The sequence below is a fragment of the Pholcus phalangioides genome, unplaced genomic scaffold (genome assembly GCF_987345545.1).
Source record: "Pholcus phalangioides strain wild (caught in Gottingen) unplaced genomic scaffold, Ppha-v1.0 ptg000008l_1, whole genome shotgun sequence".
Classification (NCBI taxonomy): domain Eukaryota; kingdom Metazoa; phylum Arthropoda; class Arachnida; order Araneae; family Pholcidae; genus Pholcus; species Pholcus phalangioides.
In genome coordinates this window covers 59,744,564-59,767,987 of record NW_028301601.1, presented here as the reverse complement: position 1 = coordinate 59,767,987, position 23,424 = coordinate 59,744,564, and the positions used below count along the sequence as shown (strand labels likewise).

The following is a 23,424-nucleotide window of genomic DNA, read 5'->3' as shown; positions in this document are numbered from 1 at the left end:
TTAGCTGCATTGGTATTCATACGTCAGAGACATAATCAAAAATCTTGAAGATTTGATTGATATCGAGTACTACAGAAACAATTAAGATTTACATGATATTGTAAATTATTTCGAAGACACCTGGATTGGAAGGCCAACACGAAGAAATCGTAGGAGAGATCCAAAATTTGCTATAGAACTATGAAATCAGTTCGACGCAACTACTGACTGCTTAAAAAAAACCAATAACTTCATTGAGGGCTGGCATAATTCGTTAGTAGCAGCACTATTGAAGTCCATCATCCCAATATTTGGAAAGTGCAGAAAGTGGAGAAGCTAACAGAAATTAAATTAAAATTATAGAGCAGTGTATCATCGGTAAAGAAAATTATAAGCGTCGCGTTGTGAGAGAGCATTTGAGGCGCAAAATCATTTCAAAGCATTTTGAAAAAGTATACCAGTTCTAAGTCTAGGAAAAGCGGAAGGGAATTGTTACTATTTACAAAACACAATCACTGCCCTGAATCATCTCGCGCTGAACTGTCATGACACCACGTACCCCGATTAGTGAATCTGAATTTCTGAATCTCATTCGATACGTTCAAGTTTCGAAAGTTGCAATCAAATGTGATTCTACGGAAGCATTCATGAGGCAGCAGCATTTGAATTGCACAATTCAGATTTTAATCATCAAACAACAATATAAAAAAAAAAAATAACGACACCATGTATATATATGTACACATATAAAAAATATACTATCATAAAATCTGCTCATAAAAACGAAATCTATATATTCTTATGAATACAATATATTCAATTCATTCATGTATACAGGGTGTCCACTCTTTTCGTTGTCCAATGGCTATTTTCTGAACCGTTGATTTTAGGGAATTTCAATTTAGAAAAAACGGATAGAATGAAACAAATAAAATTAGAAAAAAAAAACGAAAACTACTTTCAATTAGAAAAAAATGTTTCACAAATCGGAGGAAAGTTGAGAAAGGACAGCGTAAATGAGGGAAAGGAGCGTTGTGTGTGTCCGTTAGTTTATGCTGCTCTCTTTCTCCTTTTTCCTGTTTTTGAATTCAAATATTTCAGCGAAATTACACTTAGAACCATGGATAACTTTATTAATATATTTTTTCCCATTTGAACTGCATTTCATATGATGGACGACATCATTTGAAACATTTTTTCTAACTGAAAATTGTCTCTAAAACCAACGGTTCAGGAAATAGCCATTGGACAACGATAAGTCTGGACACCGTGTATATACAGTATATCCTGTATGCATATAAGCTGCTCTGAAGGTTGTGATTCATGGCACCCCCTCCCCCCAGATAGATTTATTAAACTAATAAAATATTTCAACAATCTCTACTAACACATTCATCAATATCCGGAATATGAAAATAGAGAAATAGTTCTTAAAAAAAACATGCATATAAAATTTGTTTTGACAAAACAACGAAATTGATTTGTCGAGTGAAAACTTAGCCAAACCATTCACATCTTGGTATTGTCAAATTATGCGATTTTGAAGCAATAGCAGATCAACCCCTGACACCGAGTAAATATATTCTTAATAACTGCCAGTTCTCAATATTATGGCATCTATGATTTCCTTATGGTCCCTCATATATTATGTCTTCATGAAAATAATGCAACAGAATCTCTCTTATCCGGATCTTTCCCTGAACCATTACATCGGGGTGCTCAACTAACACCCCCCCCCCCCCCATAGATAAAATCTTATCTATAGGGTCTATAGGCCAGTGGCGTTGGAGCTGGGGGTGCTATGGGTGTTCGAGCACCAACGCAAATTTGTAGAACGGATCCGAGTACCGCCAGAATCGATTCTGAAATCAAAATTTCGTACATGAAACTCAAGAACAGCACCCACGGGTTCGAATCACTTCCTATGCCCCTGCTATAGGAGTGGGGTGTTGATTCAACGTTTTGAAGAGTGAGTGCGACTTCAGTGATTAGGGAACCGGTTGTAGGCCACTTAAGTAATTCCTTACTCTGTTGCAGGCCACTTGTTTCGCCGTTACAGGCCGCAATCAAGTAAACATTTTTGTGTGACTATAAATTTTATAATTGCATAGTGAACATTGTAGAGAGAATCAAAACCAACATTTTTTTTTTAAATACACTAGATAGTGGTGGTGCAATTTCACCCGAAGTCCGTTCAAATGTATAGTGGGAGTTACAGTTGAAGTCCACACTGTTTAATCAACAGCACTTGGAAAAGGACCAAAAGATACTAATTAGGTAGATACTAATTGGTAGGCGTATAGATTTTTTTCCTCTATTTTTGTCAAGCCCTACGTTACACTATACGTTGTGTGTGATATTATGTTGCGAGCGATACGTAATGTGTAGGTTCCTATCAACTCCATAATACACATTATCCCCTATTTTTGTTTTCAATTAATTCACCTCATTTTTAAATATAATTCATACAATGAGATTTATCTTTGTGAAGTATCAAATGGCAGGGCCATCTTAAGAGCATCATTGGCCCTAGGGCAAATCGATTGCTCACCAATTTATATACTTAATCTCAAACATCTTTTATCCAGATTTCATTATCATGAGGTACCCATGCATTAAGACGGCACTGCCTAATGGTTTGATTCAATATAAAATACATATGTAATTCATTTCACACTGCTATCAATCTTCATCGTTTATCCAGATTTCATCTACACCTGCTGACCCTCGGTTTCAGTAAAGCCGGATGAAGAGAGATTCTACTGTAACTGTATGAACTAGGTAAACTCTTGCTGCTTCTAATCTTGCTGTGTATAGGCATGCATCAATATCTTCCTCAACATCCCCGGGAACTACAACACAAGCATTATAAGAACCACTGCCATATTGAATTAAGTCTTAAAAAAGCACTTATTTCGTGGCATAAATAATCAAATCACTCTCTTAAAACTTATAACAACAACACTTTTTCTAATGCAGTGTGTGTGTTCATGAAAAGATGTTGAAAACAATTGTTAATGATAAAAATACATAAAAAATTACAAAATTAACATAAAACCGGAAAACACACATTCTGCGGTGAAACTAAAGATGACAGCTAACTACCTCAAGCAGATCAGGTAGTTTGATGTGAGCCTATACTCTTAAGAACATACGAGTAGAGGACTCATAGGTTTGAACCATAGATCGTAGGAAATCTAACTTTCATTCAAGGACTTGCTCAATGATTTCAGGAAAATGTGAAATTCATGAGAATACCAATTTGTCATCCACTAATTCATATAATCAGTTTCCATCTAATATCACAGAGTATATAATAGCATACGCACAAAATTAATCTGGGTGAGCAAATGATCCAATAAAATAATATGGTCGAAGCACTATTTCCATCAATAAATATGGCATATCTCTTACAAGTAGAATCTTTCTTACCCAAAACAAAGGGCGGCTGACACAATTTCAGATACAAGAAAATGTTTGTAGAGCTGTAAAAGAGCTGAGATGCTTTGGTGCTCTTCTTTAACCTCTTCCGCACCAGGGACGTATGCGAGTATGTCTTGGTTCACATTGTTTACAGCTATGGTTTGCTTTGCCTGGTGCGGAAGGGGTTAATGTTAAATTGTATAAAAAAACCAAACAAAATTAGCTTGCAAATTATTTGTACTATTTTCTTGGTACAATCTGGCATACACCCTCACCATCCAAACATATCTTTGAATATATACACACACACAAACGAAATTATTTTAGCTGTTTGGAAAATGAGAGGTATCATTGTATATACACAGCAATGAAAATAATTAAGCATGAAAAAAGCTGATACATTAGGTCATTCCATAAATAATGATGCTTGATTCTGCATGTCTGAGACAAGTACACAATCTAACAAACAAATTACCTCACGATCAAGTTCTATAGAGCAGTTTGTGTATCTGTGTATGGTGCAATATTGGTCAGATGCAATTGCTATGGCAGAGACGTGTTGGATCATGGTAGTGTCTGAAGGACATGTGTCATTTTATGCTTTACAAGTTTCATCGTAAACATTCAGTGAACATGGTGGCACAAAATGAGGATGTCGTAGGATCCTTGAAGTCAAAGATAGTTTGTGAGATTCCATTACAAGAATGATCTGCACAGATAGACAATAAGGCTCTTTCAACTTTCAGGGTCAATCTTTGTCAGACAGTCAATAACTTGGCCACAGAATTCTTTTCGACCCATTCTACTGCGTTTATCATCATTTTCAGGATCTGCTTTAAAACTGAGGAGATGGGAAAACAATAACTCAACAACAAAGCATAATCAGCATCATGCTAACATTTTTTGTGCTTTAATTACCTGAGCCATTTTGAAAGGTGACAATTATATATTCAAAACTATACCCACATCCTGACACCCAGAGATTTTGGTGTTTCGAAAACACCCTGGAACCATGGGGGACATGAAATAATGAATGTTTTTTGTGCAAAACCACAGCTCTCATTAAGCATGGTATTCAAAATCTGGTAGACAAGTAGGCCTATATGGCGGTAACTAGCAATTTCCTTTGTGGAGAGGGGTGGGACCGAAGAAATTAGTATGAAACTAATGATACATTAAATTTAATTCCACATACAGTGGCACACCTGTATAACAATACTCAAGGGACCAGAAAAATGCATCGTTATGAAGGAGTTATGTACATCGGGCCAGTGAATAACATTGTTATATATAGAGTATCCTTACATTGTATTTTGCACTGTATATATCATTCATTTTCTCACATTTCAGAAGAGGGGAGGCCTAACCCCCCCCCCCCCGGCTACAGCCATGGATGGTGGCACAGAGTTGTCAAATTGGGAAACAATCATTAAGACTGTCAAAGACTTTTTTAACCAAAATTATTCATGAGATGACCAGATGTTTCTGGCATTATGATTGTCACAGCATGAAATTATAAACATTTGGAGTACAATCCAAAATGGCAGAGAAAACTGAACACTCAAGTAGTCACTGAAAACAATCAAGATTTATTCTATACAGTAAAACCGCTTTTAATGGTCATACTTTTACGACTAAATAATAATTACCTATTTTTTAAAAATTTCTTTAATAACAACAACCCCCCCCCCCCATCATTTACAATCACCCCTCTTTTACAGATGATTTTTTTTTTATCCTTCCAGTGTCTGCAAAAGAGGAGTTGTACTGTAATATGATTGTGAAACAATTAATGGGCAACATATGTGGTTGTTTAATGGAAGACAAATTATTCAACCATAAATTTGACGATTCATTCAACAAATTACAGGGTTGGCACGAAAGAAATACAGTATTTCAACATTTCATAGCAAAATAAGTATCAAATGCATGCAAATTGCGTAAACGAGTTCATAGCATGCAATCTTTAATTGATTCAAAATGAATTAGAAATCATAATAACAAAAAAAAAATATTGATTCATCTGCATATACCAATGCAATAATCTATTTCTTGTCAGTCATCTTGGAATGTATCCTTATCAGCACTTATCGCAGCTCTGTGCTTTAGCTCAATTGAATTTACTAGAAATGAGAGAGGAGTGAAAAATTTATCCTTGATACTACTACTTCACCAAACACCAACTCTGGCCATATCGCTATAGTGCAATTTACTGCCATTAGTGAGATGGGTTGGAAGTGAAGGCGCTGTCTATCGGTGGTCGCCTCGAGTTCGTTAGGGAAAATATCTTATCAATATCCTCCCTTGGGTTCGAACCCGGGACCCTGACAACAACCTTCACGATGGTAGACGAGCATCTTACCACCCTGCCGCTCGGGCTATCCTTGATACTGGAATTTGCATAGCAAAAGGTTCAGATTTCGCAGTAGCCAATTTGTCAACGTCACATTTATGTCTGTTCAGCAAACCTATTCCGAGACATTGTCACTTACATAGCCATAAAGGCACAGATACACGCCAGTGACATAGGACATCATCTTGGAAAAATGGAAGTTGGCATTGGCACTGCCTTTGTTGAGTTTTTTAAGGCATCCACCAATTTTGAACTCTGCGGGTACACACATGACCCCTGCAACTTGCAACTGTGAAGGTGTTGATGAGGATATTTTCCCGTGAGTTAGGTGACATCTCTGAAAAGGAAGACCCGCAAACACTACAATCAAAACACTTCACATACCAGCTACTTCAATTTGGAAAGTTAGATGGCAGCACTTTTAAGAAAACCCTAAACATCATGTATGTCACAGACACATGGTAAGGACAAATGCATATGCATGTGACTCTCCAGTATCCAACAATCCTAAGAAATCTCTCAAGAAAATGTTGTCGAAGTCTAGTAATAGTTACATTTGCAGAAAAATGATGATTCTTCCCACATTGATATCTGACATTTGATTAAGGCTAGTCATCCTCTAAAAGCTACAAGCAATAACAAGCGCACGACTGCTATAATAGTCTTTGCATATATCTCAGGTTGAGGATATTTTCATGGTTATTGAGGATAGTCTCATTCAAAATATCATGGTTCGTTACTGGGATGACCAGCAAAATCTGCAAGAAAAAAATCTAATCTTCATAAGAGATTTTTTTCAGTAAAAGAAAAGGTCACCGATTAAATCAGAAGCACAAATTGGAATGTTGAGCTATCATCAAAAACACTCTGAATTGCACCAATTAAAAAAAAACATCAATGACAGAACTTGACAGGTCAACGCCAGGTCACTATAACAACCAAAATATTGATATTGGCACTTAAAATTTTCAATGTGTGATCACTAGCTCAGGCGAAAGGAATATGCTTGGCTTCTAAAATATTTAGGTTGATTTTTCTTCTTTCGATTTGTCAAGCCCTGATCAATGGTCCTCCCAAATGAGACCGAGTAAGACCAGACATGATCCAGGCTCTGTCCCAAAAGGGATGTAAGCCTTTTACCCCGAGGGGTTGGATAACTCCTCCGAATAACTGACCACACCCAGTACCAACACCATAAATTAATGGACAATCTAAATCACTTGAAATGACTTTTACATATTCCACTATTTATTGGTAGACACTCCTTATTAGATGTAAAATTATCAAAAATCAGGAGGGGAGAGAGGTTTCAGGCCTATACACCAAATACAAGTTTGTACCTATGCCTCTTGGCAGTGCCCTAACTAGGCCAGTGCAACAGGTGCACCTGCGCTGGGTCCACTTCAGAGGGCCCAAATAGGCAATTCTGGGCTTAAATGCAAATTCTTGTACTGAGCACAGGAATGGCTAGTTACGCACTGCTTGTTGGCAGACAAAATTCTCAATCATATCAATCTTTTGTAATCAAGAGTATCTATAATAGGAAAATAAGTATTGAATACACAATAGCGAAAATCAGGCTCGACAAATTGCAAAAAAAAATCTAGGCACCAAAAAATTTTTTACCCGACGAAAACAGTCCAAAATAGTGCATCCTTTGACTTTTTCAATGCATAGTGACTCTCTTTCATGTTGGCAGCTGCTACAAATTCCAAACATTTTGTGCTGCTCTCAGCCTACAATTTAATATATATAACTACACAAAGAAAAAAATTTTTTTAGGCGCCAATATCAATTTTTCAGTCGTCATAGTGACCTGGTGGCTGGGATTTGTCCAGCCCTGTCATATATGCTATTGTGTATTTAATACTTATTTATACTTATCTATGAGTGTTGAAAATATCTCTTTCATGCCAACAATGAGATTACCAAGATCAATGAACATCTGCTTACAGTTTTGTTTCACAGATCATCTTATCAAATGACAATGTGCGTTTCAGAAAAAGATCGTTTCTGGCGACGTTTCATAAAACGATAACATGAAAAAGTACACTTGTTTAAAAAGTAAGCTTGAAAACTATAACCTTGAATTTTAACTTTCATGGCACATCAGGGGAATAAAAAAAACTGGTGACACGAACGAATATTTCAAATTATCATAGTCTTTCAACTCTATATGTTATCAACATCACAGCCAGTCAATAGAGATTCGAGTTCTGTCTCGTCTTTTTTCTTTTTCTTCCTTCCTTTAGAAACGAGTTCCCGCAGAATTTGAATTTTGCGTCTCATGACATCTGAAATACAGAAGATAAAGGTTAATAAGCAATTAACAGAAATTAATATTAGTTTTTAGTATCCTTAGTTAATATTCAGTTATTAATTATTTTTTGTTACAAATAGCATCAAAGGAAAGAGTGTTGATAAGGCTCTATTTTCCAAAAAAGTGTGTTAGGCACTTTAGCACAAAAGTTCTTGGTGGGATGGCACCACAAGATATTTAGATACTCTTTGTGTGTTTATCTGAATGATGCTTTACATGAACTGAGTGTGTGTGAGATTGTTTCAACATTTAAAAAAAAGGTTGCAGCTTAAATCACAAGCCTGGAATGACCACCATCAAAAGCAAATTTTATTCCATTAACCATAGTTGTTTCATGATTCAAATTTCTTTGAGACATAATTATAGTTGATGCTATTATAAAAACCCCATGTTATAGCTAACATTCCATTTCTACGACTGGTGGGATAAGTCTAACGTTTTCATATAATGCCTATCCTGTGTTTTTTCTTTGAGATATAATGCCTGGTTTCAACGGAACAAGGGGGTTGCATAGCAGAGCATGAACAGTATTCATTTCATATGCTGTGACCTAACTCACCCATTTCATGTACTAAAAACATAGACTAAATAAAATGTCGCATAACGATGCCCTAATTGATTCAAATGATTATTATCATTAGTTTGATAAAATAGAGCTATTTTTTTCGCATAAGCTAAAACGTGAATTACAATAATCTTGATAAAAAATCCAATCAGAACCTTGGAATGGTACTCTCTCATCAAATTTCGGCAAAGGCACCCCTTGTAACTCTGGGGGATGGTAACCTTTCCACATACCAGATACTGCAACAGCCAAAAATAAAACAATACACATGAAAGTCAAGGTTATAGTTGCCCATACTGCATCCTTGGACCTTGTTATAGTATCGTGAATCTTGTTATAGATGTTCAGTGAAGATGCGTTGAAGCTAGTACTATGCTTGAGGCGACTGATTTTCAAGTCATCTTCATCTTCGAGCTCTTTCGAAGAGTCATCTTTGATGTGACTACTTCTAGTTGATTTCAAGATTTCTTTGTCTAAATGTTGACTTTTTGTTGCTGATGATGCCACGTTTATACTATTCGCTCTTGAAGTTACGTTCAAGACACTAGTTGAAGCTATAACAGTGACACTGAGGAAAGTCAAATAACAAAACATGAAGGCATTGACAGCTGCTAGGCACATGATTATAAGAAACCGCGTGGAAAGACTGAACAAGGATATTTTTGAAATAATTTACGTGGCATCCTTATCTCTCACTTAGAAAAAAAAGATCTTATCTTTGACCTCAAACAACATTGAATAACTCAAATTATAACTTGTGAAAAACCAATTTTATAACTTTCAAATAACTCAGTATAGATAATATACAAATAAAATAATATCTGTCAGAACATCGTGAGGAAAATCATGTTAAAAAAAACGGTGCGTGTAACGTCAATAACAATTCAAAAACGTAAACAAAGTTCAATGTTTACATTTATACTCAAATTCTGATTAAATTATCCAGGGCTATCAGCTGTAAAGACTATTTCCTGCCCCCATGGTTTATTTTTAAAAGAGATCAATTTTCACTATTCATAAAAATCCGAACACTAATATTTAAAATCATCAAATCCATCACACAAAAAAGTTTGAATTCTATTTAGTTCATTAAAATACATAAATTAAATATTTACTTATGGATATATGATAAATTTTCAAGCTTTTTCTAATTTCATTTAGCGCCCTCTATATATTATTATTGGTACGTGTTATTCAGACGATCTACTTTTTGTTGATTTCAAAGAAGTACCAAGATAAATAAATAATAATAATAATAACAAGATATAATAGTGACGCCATGTTTGGTGCTGAGGTATTTAAAAATTACAGTAAGGAAAAGAAAAAAATATAGATCGTGATTCGATGGAGAAATTGAAAATTTCGAACTTAATTTGCATAAACTAATACGATCCGCTTCGAGGGGGAGGAAAAAAATTTTTTAAATCTTTTTAAATATCGACTACGACTTCCTAATTTTAATTGAAGGCGAACGACAGACCAGACGACGCGCTTCTTGTTAAACGGAAAAAGATAAATAACAAGCTATGCAGCAGCAGAGTGAGGTAAGTTCTGATAAGGATAACCGATTGGATAATATGTAATTTGACAGTTTAGTCTTTCGGTTGAATTTGTCTCTAGGATTCGTTTTTGAATTTGAGATTTCATTCACGAGATGTCTCTTTGTATTTTTTTTTTTTTTCTTCCTCCTCTTCCTCGTGAATGCCGACTCTAATGCTGTGTGTGACCCACATTAATTTTTTATCAACCTCTGGAATGTTTTTCAATTGATTTGCATTTAGGAGTTTTTGCATTATTTGACGTTTATTTTTTGCGATACAATTTGACAGGATCCATCGATGGGAGCGATTTTGTCATTTATTAGGAACGGGCCTCGTGATGATGCATTGGATTCGGTATGTTGTAATAATTTGGAGCCGATTGAATTTTGTTTCTCTTTTACAGCCGAATTGTTTACGGATTATTCAGCTTCGCTTGTTTATTTAGTTGGCTGAAGGTCATTTTGTTGGTTGTGTTTGGTGGCAATTGATAAGTTTCATGAGGCTATTGAATTTTATTTTGAGGATTGCTGCAACCAGGGCCGGATTTCCACATGGACGGGAGGGTATTTACCCAGGGCCTTCTGACATTTGAGGGACCCCTCACCACTTTGGATGTATTCACTGACAAATTAAACCTGTTTTTCCAGGACTCCTTAAGTACTGCTTTAAATGGGACTTAAAGGGTGAAATATATGAAAATGGGGTGTCCTTTGGACTAGTGCAGGGCTTGGTGCCACATTTCCCCCCTCCCAATTTGTCAACTAAATTTCTTAAGAGCTGAGTCATGAGTTTTTTCCCGAGAAAAACTGGAAGAAAATGACAATGCTAACTTTGTCGACCTTGAATTTGTCAAGGCCTGGGCTAGTGTCAAAGATGTTGGTCAGTGACAGGGCTTGACAAATCCCAAAAATAATTGGGCTTCAGCCAAATTTTTTGGGAGCCAACCATGGTTTTTACTCAAGAAAGTTATAGACGTTTCCGAGACTTGATAGTCTTTTTTTTAAATAAAAGAATGAGTTGTGTAAAGATGTTGATAAATTATGTCGTCCTTGGACTTTGAGGTATATTTTGGGTGTCAATTTAGATTTTATAGTTGTAGTCATGATTTGGTGTGCTATGGGAGGGGAGGTCCTATGTTTCTCAACTGTTGGGCCAGTACCGAGCCTTAACACTATCCACACTGGGCCGCGAGTGATTTGCAGTTGTATTTTTCCCATTAATTTCTCGGTTGTGTGTGTGTGTGTATGACCGGGCCTTTCACTTACACGAGATTTACCAGGCCACAGGCTTCGAAAGGTTGAGAACCGTTGCTATATATATATAAATCTTTACAGTAAATATTAGTTGTACTTGTGTTAAAAATATTGTTGGCACTAAACATCATTCTTCAACGTCTCCAACCTCGGCTACTTCAAAATATCTGTGTTGCATTAGCCAAGGTTAGACTTTAAAGTATTTGCTTAGAGCTAACAATATTAGTTGTAATACAAAGTTAATGTTTTTGGGGGAAATCCCTAAATAATTGACTGACTGACTTTGAATCTAACCTAGCTTGTTTATTCGCACCAAAATATTTGTCCCACTAGGCTTTTGATCCAATTTTATAAATTTTCCTGATGATGCAAAACACTAAATGTTGGGGAGGGGGGAAACTCAGGCGGACGACGGTCTTCGAACCTGAACAAACAATTTTCATCATAAGCAGAATATGTCAAACTATCGGTGCTATTACATAACAATAATGGGGGGGGGATTAATTTTAAAGACTACGTGTGTCTTAAACTTTTATTTTTATCACTTAGTATTTCTAGTCAGCGAGCTCTTGTTACAGAACAATACAAAACATTCTGCTTTGGGAAGGGGGGGGGATATTTTAAGTTTGCTATAACTCTATAGGTAAACATTAGAGGTACTATACCTATACTTTATACATAGGTAGAGTATAGGTAATTAAATTTATAGGTAATCTTGATTACTATAGGTAAATTGATTTTACAAAATTCCCAAAAATAGTTTGTTTTTTTTTAAAAGTCTGTTACAAAGTTATTTTTTATTGCTTGTCAGTAGGACTAGTGTTTTTATGTCCTCAAAAATTCTTTATAAAAAAAAAATATCTTCTCTAAAGCTAAAAATGTTGCTAATGAAGAATTTGAAAATATTAAGGAATTATATATTTCATCTGGACCTTCTCGAACTTGAAGTGATAGTAATCTCGGAGCTAAAGTTTCCTTCTAAAAAAATTCTTTTATGTAAATTGTCTCTACAAATTCAGAATTAATGAGTTAGCTAGATATTTTACAGATAAATGACAAGTATTTAGCTTCAGCAAAACATTTAAAGCAAATTAATTTTAAAAAATGGAACAGCTTCGGTATAAGAAACATTCCAAATTGGTGGTGTGGGTTTTTTTTTTTTTTGCAGATAAGTTACCATCTCTGATTTAGATTATTAATCTGTAACCACGTAAGTGTCCAAGAAAAGCTGAAAAAATTTTAAAACGATACTAATGTCATTACTGATTAGTTTGGTAAAATATCCATGAATTCAAATTTTTCGCGATATTTTTTTTACTAATCGGCAACATTTTAGTTTTGATGCATAAAATTCCTAGCCTTAAATGATAACTAAACTAAAGATAAAATCTTTAACCAAACTTTCAAAACCTCTCATCATGACCTTGAAGAATATTCTCGAAATAAAGTTGTAATTATGGAGTGTGATTTTATATCAAAAATTGTTCTGCTGTAATTGTTTTTCAAGCAATGAAAACTGATTTTATTTCACAATATAAACAAAATTAGTAAATTATTTAAAAGAAAAATGAATATTCTTAAAAATTAACATCTAGGAGAATATTCTCATCTCTAGTCTAAACATTGACTGCACTTGCGCATGATTTCCAAAAGGCTCCTAAGATTATTAGTTGGTGCTCGTATTTCTATTGGGGGGGGGGGGAAGAGAAGGAAAGAGTTTGACCTTTGTAATAATTGTAGATGGTCCAGATTAGTAAAGGTTAGAGGCTATTGTGAATAAACGGGGGGGGGGGCGAGGAAAAAAGCTCTCCTGAGAAGCTGGAACTGAAAAAAAAGTCTGAAACTGAATTGAAAAACGGGGGGGGGGGAAAGAGAGAGGGAGGGACAGAATATTTTTTATTTTAAAAAATAATATAAAAAGTGGTAAAAATGAGTGTTGCATGATTGATTTTGAGCACTAGTAACTAAAGGGATTCGTTGACTAGTTGTCATTACTAGTTTAATAAAAAATATGAACTTTGTAAGAAACTTTAGATGTAGCAGTTTGGGAATTATTCATAGAACTTGTCAGATTTTTTTAGAGAAATGATTCACTAGGATTCTACTAGCACCTGAATTTTAATTTGTCGAATGGCTTGGAGTTATATGTAGTTTGCTTTTTCAAAGAAAACTGGGATAAAGAAAAAGCAAAGAAATATTTTTCCCCTTGACTTGGGATTTTACATGGATATAAACTTTGATTTAGTTATACAGTTGACGTTCTGTTTTACTTTTTATAAACTGGTCCTCAGTTCTGAACAACATACGAGTTAATGTTTGAAATTGTTTTATTTTACAAGAATTATTCTCTTAATATATATTTTTTATTGGCCAGAGGCTGTGTGTGAGGTTGGTTTGTAATTGGAACAAATACCCTATTGAAAAAGCTTTTATATTTCTATGTAATTGTTTTTTCTATGACTTTATGGATCAATATTTTATTTTTTTCAGGAAACGAGTGCAAGTTCTCTAGATGGAATCGAAGACGTTTGCGCAAGTGAAATCTACCCTAAAAAACAAGTTTTATTTGAGAACAGTTTGTCTAGTGTCCCTTATGAACTTTTGCCTGGCGAGAATGCTATCTACTGTGGCAGTACTAATGAAGGAACTATCGTTATATCAAACTATAGACTGTATGTATCGGCAAGTCCTTTCATAAACATTCCCCTTGGTATTGTAGAGAGTGTAGAATGCCGCGACATATGTGACATCTGTATCTGTTGTAAAGATGGCCGTTATTTCAAGTAAGCTTTAATGTTTATTTTTTAAACCTGTTTGCAGAATAATTACAACTAGATATAACAATCAAAATATTCTGTGTTTATTTTTTATTTTAGATCTTCAACTTGAACGTAACTAGCAAAAATAACCAGTGTTTGCCAGAAAGTGTTATATACATGAAATATGTTTCTGTGGGCACATCTGAACATTTTTTAATTATAGCCAATAAGTAACAGAGTAAAATGAATTGAGATAGTCCCTATTATATAGATATATCTAGAGCTTTGTAATTTTTTTTTTTTGTTTTATAAAAAATAAGGCTCTCGCACTAGAACCAGGCCTATAACTAGATACATTGTTAGCTGGGGAAAGTCATTCATTTTAGCTTCGTAGTGTGATATAAGAGCATTTAAGAAGGCATTGACTGTGTTTTTATTCCAGCATTCGGGGCATCAGACCTGCCTGCTTCCCTTTAGTTGTGACCTGACCAGAACTAGTTTTATCTTTTTATAAGTGGTTGAACTTTAAAATATAACGAACCAGGTTTAGGACAAATTAAATTCTAAGTTTGACTATCATGGGGTTGGTTTAATTTTTCTTAAACCAAAAATTACTTACTCATGAACATTTTGCTTTCTAGTAGAATATGAATATTTAGTAATGCTAGCTGAAAAGAAATACATAAATTGTACTGAATACATAGATTTATTAATGTTGGAGAAATACCCTTAGAAAAACAAATTTTATAAACCCATTGTCATAAAATACAAAACTATTCTCTTAGAATCTTCTTTAACAAGCTCTCATTGATATTAATAATCGTAAATAATAGCGACACATTGCTAGGTCTATTATATTTATATAGGCAACAGCATATATAGCTTGTTTTTCTCGTGCTCCAGCATCATAAACTTAAAACCTGGGTTTTTGCCAACCATGAATATAATCTACTAGCTATAATACCCGGCGTTGCCCGGGTTTTCTTCAATGAAGCTTTATGAACCACGTGATATCTCCCTCTTTCTTTGAGGGACATGCAAACCGTGTCTAAGTTAACCAATATGGCGACGTCCTGCGCGACTCATGAAATAAGCAAATCTAAATTTAAAGAAACGTAGAAATGAATAGTCTCCCCCCCCCTTTTTTTTATGGGTGTTAGGTATTTAGATTTCCTCCCCCTGAACTTCAAGTTATCTATTTCTGCCTGTTTGAGCTTCCAAAAATGCTTAATTAAAGCTGTGGAATTTTTTCGATGCACTTTACGGGGCCCATAACTAATTTTAAAAACATCCTAAACTATATGAATTTATGCAAATAAATATCAAAAGACAATACGGAGAACTTAATTTTCATGCTTGAGAAGATATAAATAAAAAGTTGAAATCAATGTTATTACATGGATATGAAACTCAAAAGTAGATCCGGCTAATTATTCATATTTTTAATTTTCTGGGCTTCGTATCTCCAAGTGAATTCCATATTTCAAAAATCGAGAATTCAATTTAATTTTTAAAATTATTGATGTGGCAGGAAACCCCCTCCTCCCCCCCCCCACTAAATTTCCGTATTTATGCAGTTAAATCGGCAATTTTAATAGTGATTTCTATGAGGATCACCCTTTTCCTGACCCTCAAAGCGATGATGGTGATGATTATGACGTCTATTCAAAAAGCCTCATTACTGAGAGTATATTGAAAATGTGGCAAACCATTATAAAGGCATAAACTATTATACATAACTGGCAGCATTAAAGAAGTGACAAACCATTGTAAAGACATAAACACGTCTGAAACTCATCGCTAGGGAACCACGGTAACCAAAGTAAACGTTCGGAAAGTGATTGTTGAGGCCCAAAAACCATTGTTGCCGGACAGTTTTTTGCCCATTTGGGGCATTTGCCCTGGTCTGACGAAATTTTAAAGTAGCCTATCGTTCAAGTCGGGTCCCATTTGGTATATATGTAAAATTTGGCGACGATCGATCTAAAATTGTAGATTTGTATAGAGAACATACACACACACACACACACAGAAAATCAATTTTATATATATAGATTGTAAAAACTGTCTTGGGGGGGGGGAGTGTTATAGGATTGTAATTTATCCGTCTTAACCATATAATATATATCGTATGTCAATTTCAAAAAATTATTTCTTTTAATATTGTAAAATCACTGGAATAGATTGTATACGACATAGTTCCAAAATACAGTTGTATCGGTTACGTAAATTATGACTGAATACTCTTATTTAAGAAACCGGTAAAATCTGAATTTTACTGGTCTCAGATAAGATTTTTCTCAATTGAATAAATTTAACGTTAATGTAAGTATAAACTTTTAAAGAAATATTAAATTGAAACTGATGCTATTGTATTTTTAAGAGTTTTAATCTTTTTAATACAGTTTATAATTTTAAATTGTCTTCCCATGTCAAAAACATGTCCTTGGGAATAGGAGGGAAACCATGAGAAATAATTGAATGTTTACGATACCCATATTATTCTATGGAAGTTATTTTCCAAAATTATTCTGTAACACGTATGTGTTTAGTGAAGTTACATTTACCTTTTTTAGTCAAAATTTAGATAACTAAATATCTTATTTAAACAGCTGATTTAAATTATATATTTGTGCTTTGGGTATGCAAGGATTAAATTAACTTTGGCTTATTAACAATCTTGAAGATAATTTTCACAATTATAGTTATATTCGTGACTTATTAAATTTAGTTTTTTCTATAATTACATTTAATTTCTTTATTTTCAATATCATCTATTGATAATTTTTTAATTTTAAGCTTTAATGATTTTGCTTACTTCTAGTAACATTTTGCAACAATGGCATGTATTTATAATATTTGATCTTATGTTTCATTGAGAAAGATTTAAGAAACAGATCACTAAGTGTTTCTTGATAAAACACAAATGTGTTTACTGTAAATTATACAAGAGCTTTTCAGTAATTCTAACAACTAGAAAATTTATCATAAAATGTATTTATTGGTTTTAGTTATTTTATATTTAAGATTGTATTTTCCTCTATTCGGGTATAATGACTGAGATCAAATAAACTTATCTTAAAGATTTGCTTTAATTTATATAGTATTAGCAATTTTAAATCGTCATTCAGTTAAAGTTCTGTCTGTCGAATAAAAAAATCTAGGGGGGTATATTACCCCAGTCTGTAAAAACACTTTTTCAAACCTCGCGTGATCAAGTCTTCTTTCTACAGACTAGAGGTAATATAATCCTTCCCCCAGATAAAATATAATATATATGTGGGGGTAATATAAACAGGTTTTTGTCAGACGTTTTTAGAATCCTGTTTTCGTGAAAAGGGCAATTTAATTTTATGGAAAGTGAAATCTATTTTAAAGAAAAATGAAATATATATTTAGACCTGGGTTTTTTTAAGCTACGGTCGCAAAATGCGAAAGAAGTAATATCCACTTTTGTAAAAATACGTACAGGAGATACGAAATGAATAGACATCCAACCATCTATCTGGGATTGATGGTTGGTTTAGCATTTTACTAAAGCTCCCCCTTCCCATTTTCACTTTTTTGCAAAAATTTTATCCAGCTTAAACCCTGATTTTAAGACCTACAGGACTTTTACTTTTTTGGTAAAATGTCTTCCTTCTTAGTTTTTGTCTTTATTTTTTACAGAATCCTATTAACAAAATTTGATTTGACTATTTTGCCGAAACAGAAATTATAATTACGTATAGTTTTTAAAGTTATTTAGAAAGAGTGTATATATAGACTATATTTAATTTTTTTTTTTTTACATAGTTTTCAGGATTCAAACAAGTATTTATTAAAAACAATCTGGACAGAAAAAAATTTATTTCTTGGACAATAACATTCATTTAAAATTATAGTGTGCGTGTGAGAGTAACAAAGTAGTTGAATACGTGAGTCTACTCTAGGGTTTGATTCTGATGTTACCCAATAGCATTTCTGATGAGCATTCAGTTGTCTCCTGTATTTTTAAGGCATGTAGAAGCATAAACAATATTTACAATGTTAAAGAGCTAGAAATTTCATTTGTCAAAAATGACACTGCCATTGAAATGTGAACAAATCCTTTTTTTAAAGACTGATTTTACTGTATTATCAAACACCTTGATTTCACATTAGACCTTGTAATTTACATATTTTTACACTGTTTTTTTTAAAGTGGTCTTGAGTTTTTTAAAGAATGACTCTTTCATATTTTTATAATGCACTGTGTATTGTTGAAAAGAGTTGATCGACTCTGTATTTTGGAAACTCTTCGGAAAAAGAATGCAATTTAGTTTGTTAAAGACAGAAGAGAATTATTTGTGGTTACTAGTACTGTTTTAGTCAAACTGTTTATTACCAAGCATTTCTCTCTGGCAATCTTATCAGATATTGAAATAATGGTGTTTTTGTATTAAGAGAAAAACCCTCGCTTTTATGATTATATTGTCTGGGGGATTTCTTTTTTTTTTACTTCTAATTTTTAAATAAGAGCCCTAGATCAGAAATTTTATGAAATCTGGAGAAAATACAAATGTTTGCTGCACAGACCTATTGCTTTATCAAGAACTTTAATCTTTTTTTTTATGGCCCGTATTTAAAGATTGTCTTTAAAAGCACATTTAAACAGTTCTTTACCTCTGCTGGAAAAACATTCTTACAGGAAGTCTGACAAAAGATTAATTATTGTTACAGGAATAAAGTTTCTCATTATAGAAAAACAGTTTAAATTGGTTACTTTTTAATTTATTGAATTTGTCTAGTTTCGTATAATCGTATATTGGCTGGCAAAGCTAATTTGTTTGGAACTAATTTTTCTATTTTAGTGAGGGAGGGGAGGGCAGTTTTTAATTTGCTACTCAGTCAAAAAATTTTTTTATAAAACATGATGCAAACTGGCTGGAAAATTCCGCAATTAATTGAAAGGATTTTTATATTAAAAATGAGAAATTGAATTTATTTTACTCCATGTAAAACCCGGTCAGGTCTTGGGTGTCTGTTATATATATCTAATTTCTTTAATTTTTCTACCTTCATATAAATTTCCAGACTAACTTTAAGTCTTGAATTAGCCTGGATTTTTGTTTGAATACAGATCCACAAAGAAAATATTTTATATATAAAATTTTTTAAGAGCTTTCGGAATTATTTAGGAAGTCATTCTGGAAATGAACTTAAATAAATTAGGCTTGCGTAACTTGTAATTCTAACAAGTAGAAATTCAACTGACATTTTTGTTATATGTGCATCCATGTCAATTAAAATGTTTGTTAGGATTGAAATATTTGGTTTTTGGCATCAGCTGACGAAGATATTAATTTTGGCCTACACATAAAATTTTGTGAAAATTAGTTAAAAATTATTTGTATTGAGAATTACATAAAATTGTATTTAGGTTATTTAGCTGAATTTCTTTTAACTTTTTGAGTTGAATAGAAACATTGTTTAGAAACTAAATTTATACGATTTTAATGTTTTACAATTTTTGTCAAAGGTGCAGGTTTTCTAACAATGAAAGGTGCCAGAACTGGTTGAAACGTATTCAGGATGCTGTGACAAAACAAAGCAAGCTGGATGACAATCATTTCAGTTTTGTGTATTGCTTGTACAGCAAAGAACAGACAGAATTATTAACTCAACTTTACCGTAAGTATTTTTTATACATATTTTTTGTTTTAAGGAATCTTAATTTTTACAATTGACATTTATTAAGTAAGTTTGAAGACTTTATTTTTTTTTAATGTGGGGGGTGGGACTTTTATTTAACTTATTAAAAAATATAATAGCTGTAAATAACCAGAAGATTCTCGTTCTTGACACTTTTATAACAGTCGTTAAAGTACAAACATGTACCTGTACCATTCTAAATAAAGTAAATGCCAACATTAAATATTCTTTTGATTTTTAAGGTTTTTCACTGAAGTTTTAATATCTTGTTCCAATAATTGTAAACTACTTGACCCTTTAAGTGGTTTTTGAAATTTTCCTTACTTGTATTATAACTACTACATTGGAAATAGGTGTTAAAAACCTGGGATATTTCGGATTGACCGAAATAAAGCAGATTCAAGTTAGATATCTCGGGTCACTGTAAAGGTTAAATGATCAAAAATTTAATTTAATTATCTAATTTAATTAGATTGTCAATATCATGAGACTCTAAGATGGAGAAATCTTTAATGAGATTATTCATCTCTAGCTCTCTTGACATCATTGTTTCAAATATAATATTTAACTTAGTTTTAAAGTACTTCCTGTTGATTGTGACCTAGAAGGCTGATAGGATATATCCATAACACCTAAGGAATTTTATTGAAATGCATCAAAACAGTATTATAAAGTTTTTCAATTACACACAAAAGAGGATTTGTGATAATGCAGTATAAATTTTAATTTTTAAATTGGGTTTAGCCAACATGTGTCAAGTTGTTTTTCCAAGCACTCATCCATGTGTTGAGTTATTGCTATTTCTCTTTTAAGCGACAAGTTTAGATTTCAAACTATATGAAAATTATAGAAAATACAGGGTGTCTTTTTTTATTCTAAACATTAACAATATGAAATGGTGAAATGAAATAGTTTGTGGCAAAAGAATAAAGAAATCTAGGTTTTTAATATAGATTGCCTTAGGTAGATGTAATAAGAAATGAAAATTGCCATGCTTTTTCCTGCGTGGTTGCATGTATTGTGATCAGTGGAAACAAAATGTCCGAAAACCGGGTAAAGCCTTGATAAACCATAAAAAAAAAAAGTCCACCATTTATGCCTTTAAACTTGTGCATCTATGCATAAATCAAAGAGACAAGAAATGTTAAGCATTTGAAAAATTACAGCCTACCGTTGATATCGGAGGTACTTCAGTCGAACATGAACAAGACGGCCCCAAATATATTTGGTGTGGCTTTTTTACATGAGCATGAGAAATCTGTCTACAGGAAAGATGTACATTATATTTAATTTTAATAAACTCTACGCTATAATTTTATAAATTTCATAGTCTATATTATTTTATAGCTTGTATTTGTTGGTTTATATCTTGCTCAATTTTACAGGATAAGGTGTGTGTGTGTATACATTTCAAACTGGTATAGTTATAAATTTTAGTTCTTGAATACTTATGGTGTATTGTTTAAAATGCATATATTTTTTTTAAATTATTAAATCCTTGTTTTCAGCTAAAGAAATAACAATGGTACTAGATACTAGAAGTGAAGCTCAGCGAATGGGCTTTGATTTGACAAGGGTCTGGAAAATCAGTGTAGTCAATATGGATTATAGGTAAAATGTTTTCTTGAAATTACTTAAATATTCATTTGAAAAATAACGAGTGCCAGACTCATTTCATATCTTTATCACAAACCTATATAGATGTTTGTAAACAGGAAAAGACATTTAAACACATTAAATCTTTTGTCCCGAACAATAAGTACATAAATTAGGTTTCTTAAAATACAGTAACTGTACAACCTTCAAATACAAAGCCACAGCAGGCAAAATGAGGTGGCTGAGGAAAATCTTAATACTATTCTTTAAAGCGGTTCTTAACCAGTGTTCCAGACCCTGGATGTTTCCCAAATGCTTGATGGTTGTCTAGGAAAATAAACTGAAATATAAAGTGGAATTTCTGTAATTTTATCGGATTAAACTTGCTTGGTAGCATAATTGGATAGCTTTTGTATAAAAGGAACCAAGCACTATAAATTTTTTTTTTCAGTTTTGATTTAAAAGATCTTCGATTCGGTTATCTTTTCAGTTTAGTAGTTCAAGCGCGCGCGCGTTTTTCTTTCCTTTTTCCAAGCCATTCAATTTGAAGTTCTTAACATTGTAATTTAAGAATAGGGGAACTGAAAGATCTCCTTAAAGTCAGTAATTTATAACACTTGAGAGGTCTGAAATTTGTAAATTTCTCCAGTAATATCAAAAATTCAGTTTAGGAAAGTTCTAAACCTTTACATTAAACCCACCTGTTTTCCTAATAGGAATTTTACACCTGGTTTTTAATAGCTTTATAGACAGTCTGTATAAGTAATACCTATAGCTGCATAGTAATCTAATAGTTCTTCATATATAGAATTGTTTTCCCTTAGTATTTAATTAAATATTAATATAAAAATTTGAAAGCTTATCAAACTAGAACTAGTTTACAGAATGTAGGAATATTCTTTTGAGGAAGATAAACTAGTCAAGGAAGTAGACCTTTTCTGGTTTTTATGCCGAGGTGAACTCTAAATGACAAATCTGGTCTCTGCCGGGAATATAATAAGCAAGTACATTACTAAATACACTTAGTTTGTGAAAAGACTTTGGTTTATTTCCTGGTGACTCTTCAGTTGTTAACATAAAATCCAAAAAAAGTATTTAATTTCTGTATTGGGTTGAAAAAGGTAACTAGTTTTCAAAGATACTGTAAATAGCTCTAACATGGGGTATTGTTTTGCAGCAATTACTTTCATTTTTAGGTTGAAACAAATAGATTTTTACGTTTTTCTTAAGATGGTATTGCCTGTGCAACATAATCCAATGCATGGTCTGTTCTTGTTCCCTTTGGTATTTTTGTCTCACACATGATTACAATATTTAAATATAGTTAAATTTTTTTATATTAAACTTTCAAACTGATAGTTAGAACTATGTAAGGTCTCCTATAAAGCTCTTGAAATAACTAGGACTATTTCAAGAGCTTTATGGAGTGGTTAAGAACCATTCAGGGAAATCTAGCTTGAAATTATGAATTGTAATTCAAAAATGAAAGTTTATTTTTTCAGATAGTCTTGTGTATTATCACAATGGTGGTATTAGAAGGTGTTCATGCATTGGGGAAACAATTATCTTTTGGTTATGTCTATAGACTTTTGACTTGTACTAGAGATCTGTTAACTTAAAATATTAATTGCTAGACATTTCTAATATTTATATTGTTTCATTGTAGCTTTTGTCCAAGTTATCCTCGTCATATTATTGTGCCTGCATCTATATCAGATGATGACTTGAAGATTGTAGCTAATTTCCGTTATTCAAAAAGGATACCTGCTGTTGTGTGGAGGTCTGAAGAAATTTTTTGTTTTTAAAGAAATTTAAGATTTATATATAAATGTTTTTAGCTGAAGAGATTTTTATCATTTTCATAATTATATCTTGTTAAATTGCAATAGTTAACCTGCACTTTAAACTAGGAAAAAATTTTTGCATCTTTAGACTAATGATTCCCAAACATTATACCTACAT

General features: G+C 32.9%; 2 protein-coding genes across 7 annotated transcripts in view; one reads left to right on the top strand and one right to left on the bottom strand.

Annotated features, from left to right (window-relative positions):
- Positions 1 to 654: 654 nt before the first annotated feature.
- LOC149084677 (uncharacterized) lies at positions 655 to 9,513 on the bottom strand. The gene is made up of 2 exons (XM_089235102.1): positions 8,796 to 9,513; positions 655 to 8,049 (listed from the first exon to the last, which is right to left on the bottom strand). The coding sequence occupies exons 1-2, from the start codon at positions 9,259 to 9,261 to the stop codon at positions 7,928 to 7,930; spliced, it is 588 nt and encodes a 195-aa protein (XP_089091228.1). The 5' UTR covers positions 9,262 to 9,513; the 3' UTR covers positions 655 to 7,927.
- Positions 9,514 to 10,099: 586 nt separating this feature from the next.
- Positions 10,100 to 23,424, top strand: part of LOC149084676 (phosphatidylinositol-3,5-bisphosphate 3-phosphatase MTMR3) — a 58,551-nt gene continuing 45,226 nt past the window's right edge. For all 6 annotated transcript variants that reach the window (XR_016192995.1, XM_089235098.1, XM_089235097.1 and 3 more), the window contains exons 1-5: positions 10,100 to 10,184; positions 13,925 to 14,217; positions 19,694 to 19,845; positions 21,375 to 21,477; positions 23,129 to 23,242. Coding sequence is in view for 5 of the 6 variants with exons in the window: in XM_089235098.1 (XP_089091224.1) it covers positions 10,167 to 10,184; positions 13,925 to 14,217; positions 19,694 to 19,845; positions 21,375 to 21,477; positions 23,129 to 23,242 (680 nt within the window). In the remaining variant the exon portion in view is untranslated. The remainder of the gene's footprint in view (positions 10,185 to 13,924; positions 14,218 to 19,693; positions 19,846 to 21,374; positions 21,478 to 23,128; positions 23,243 to 23,424) is intronic.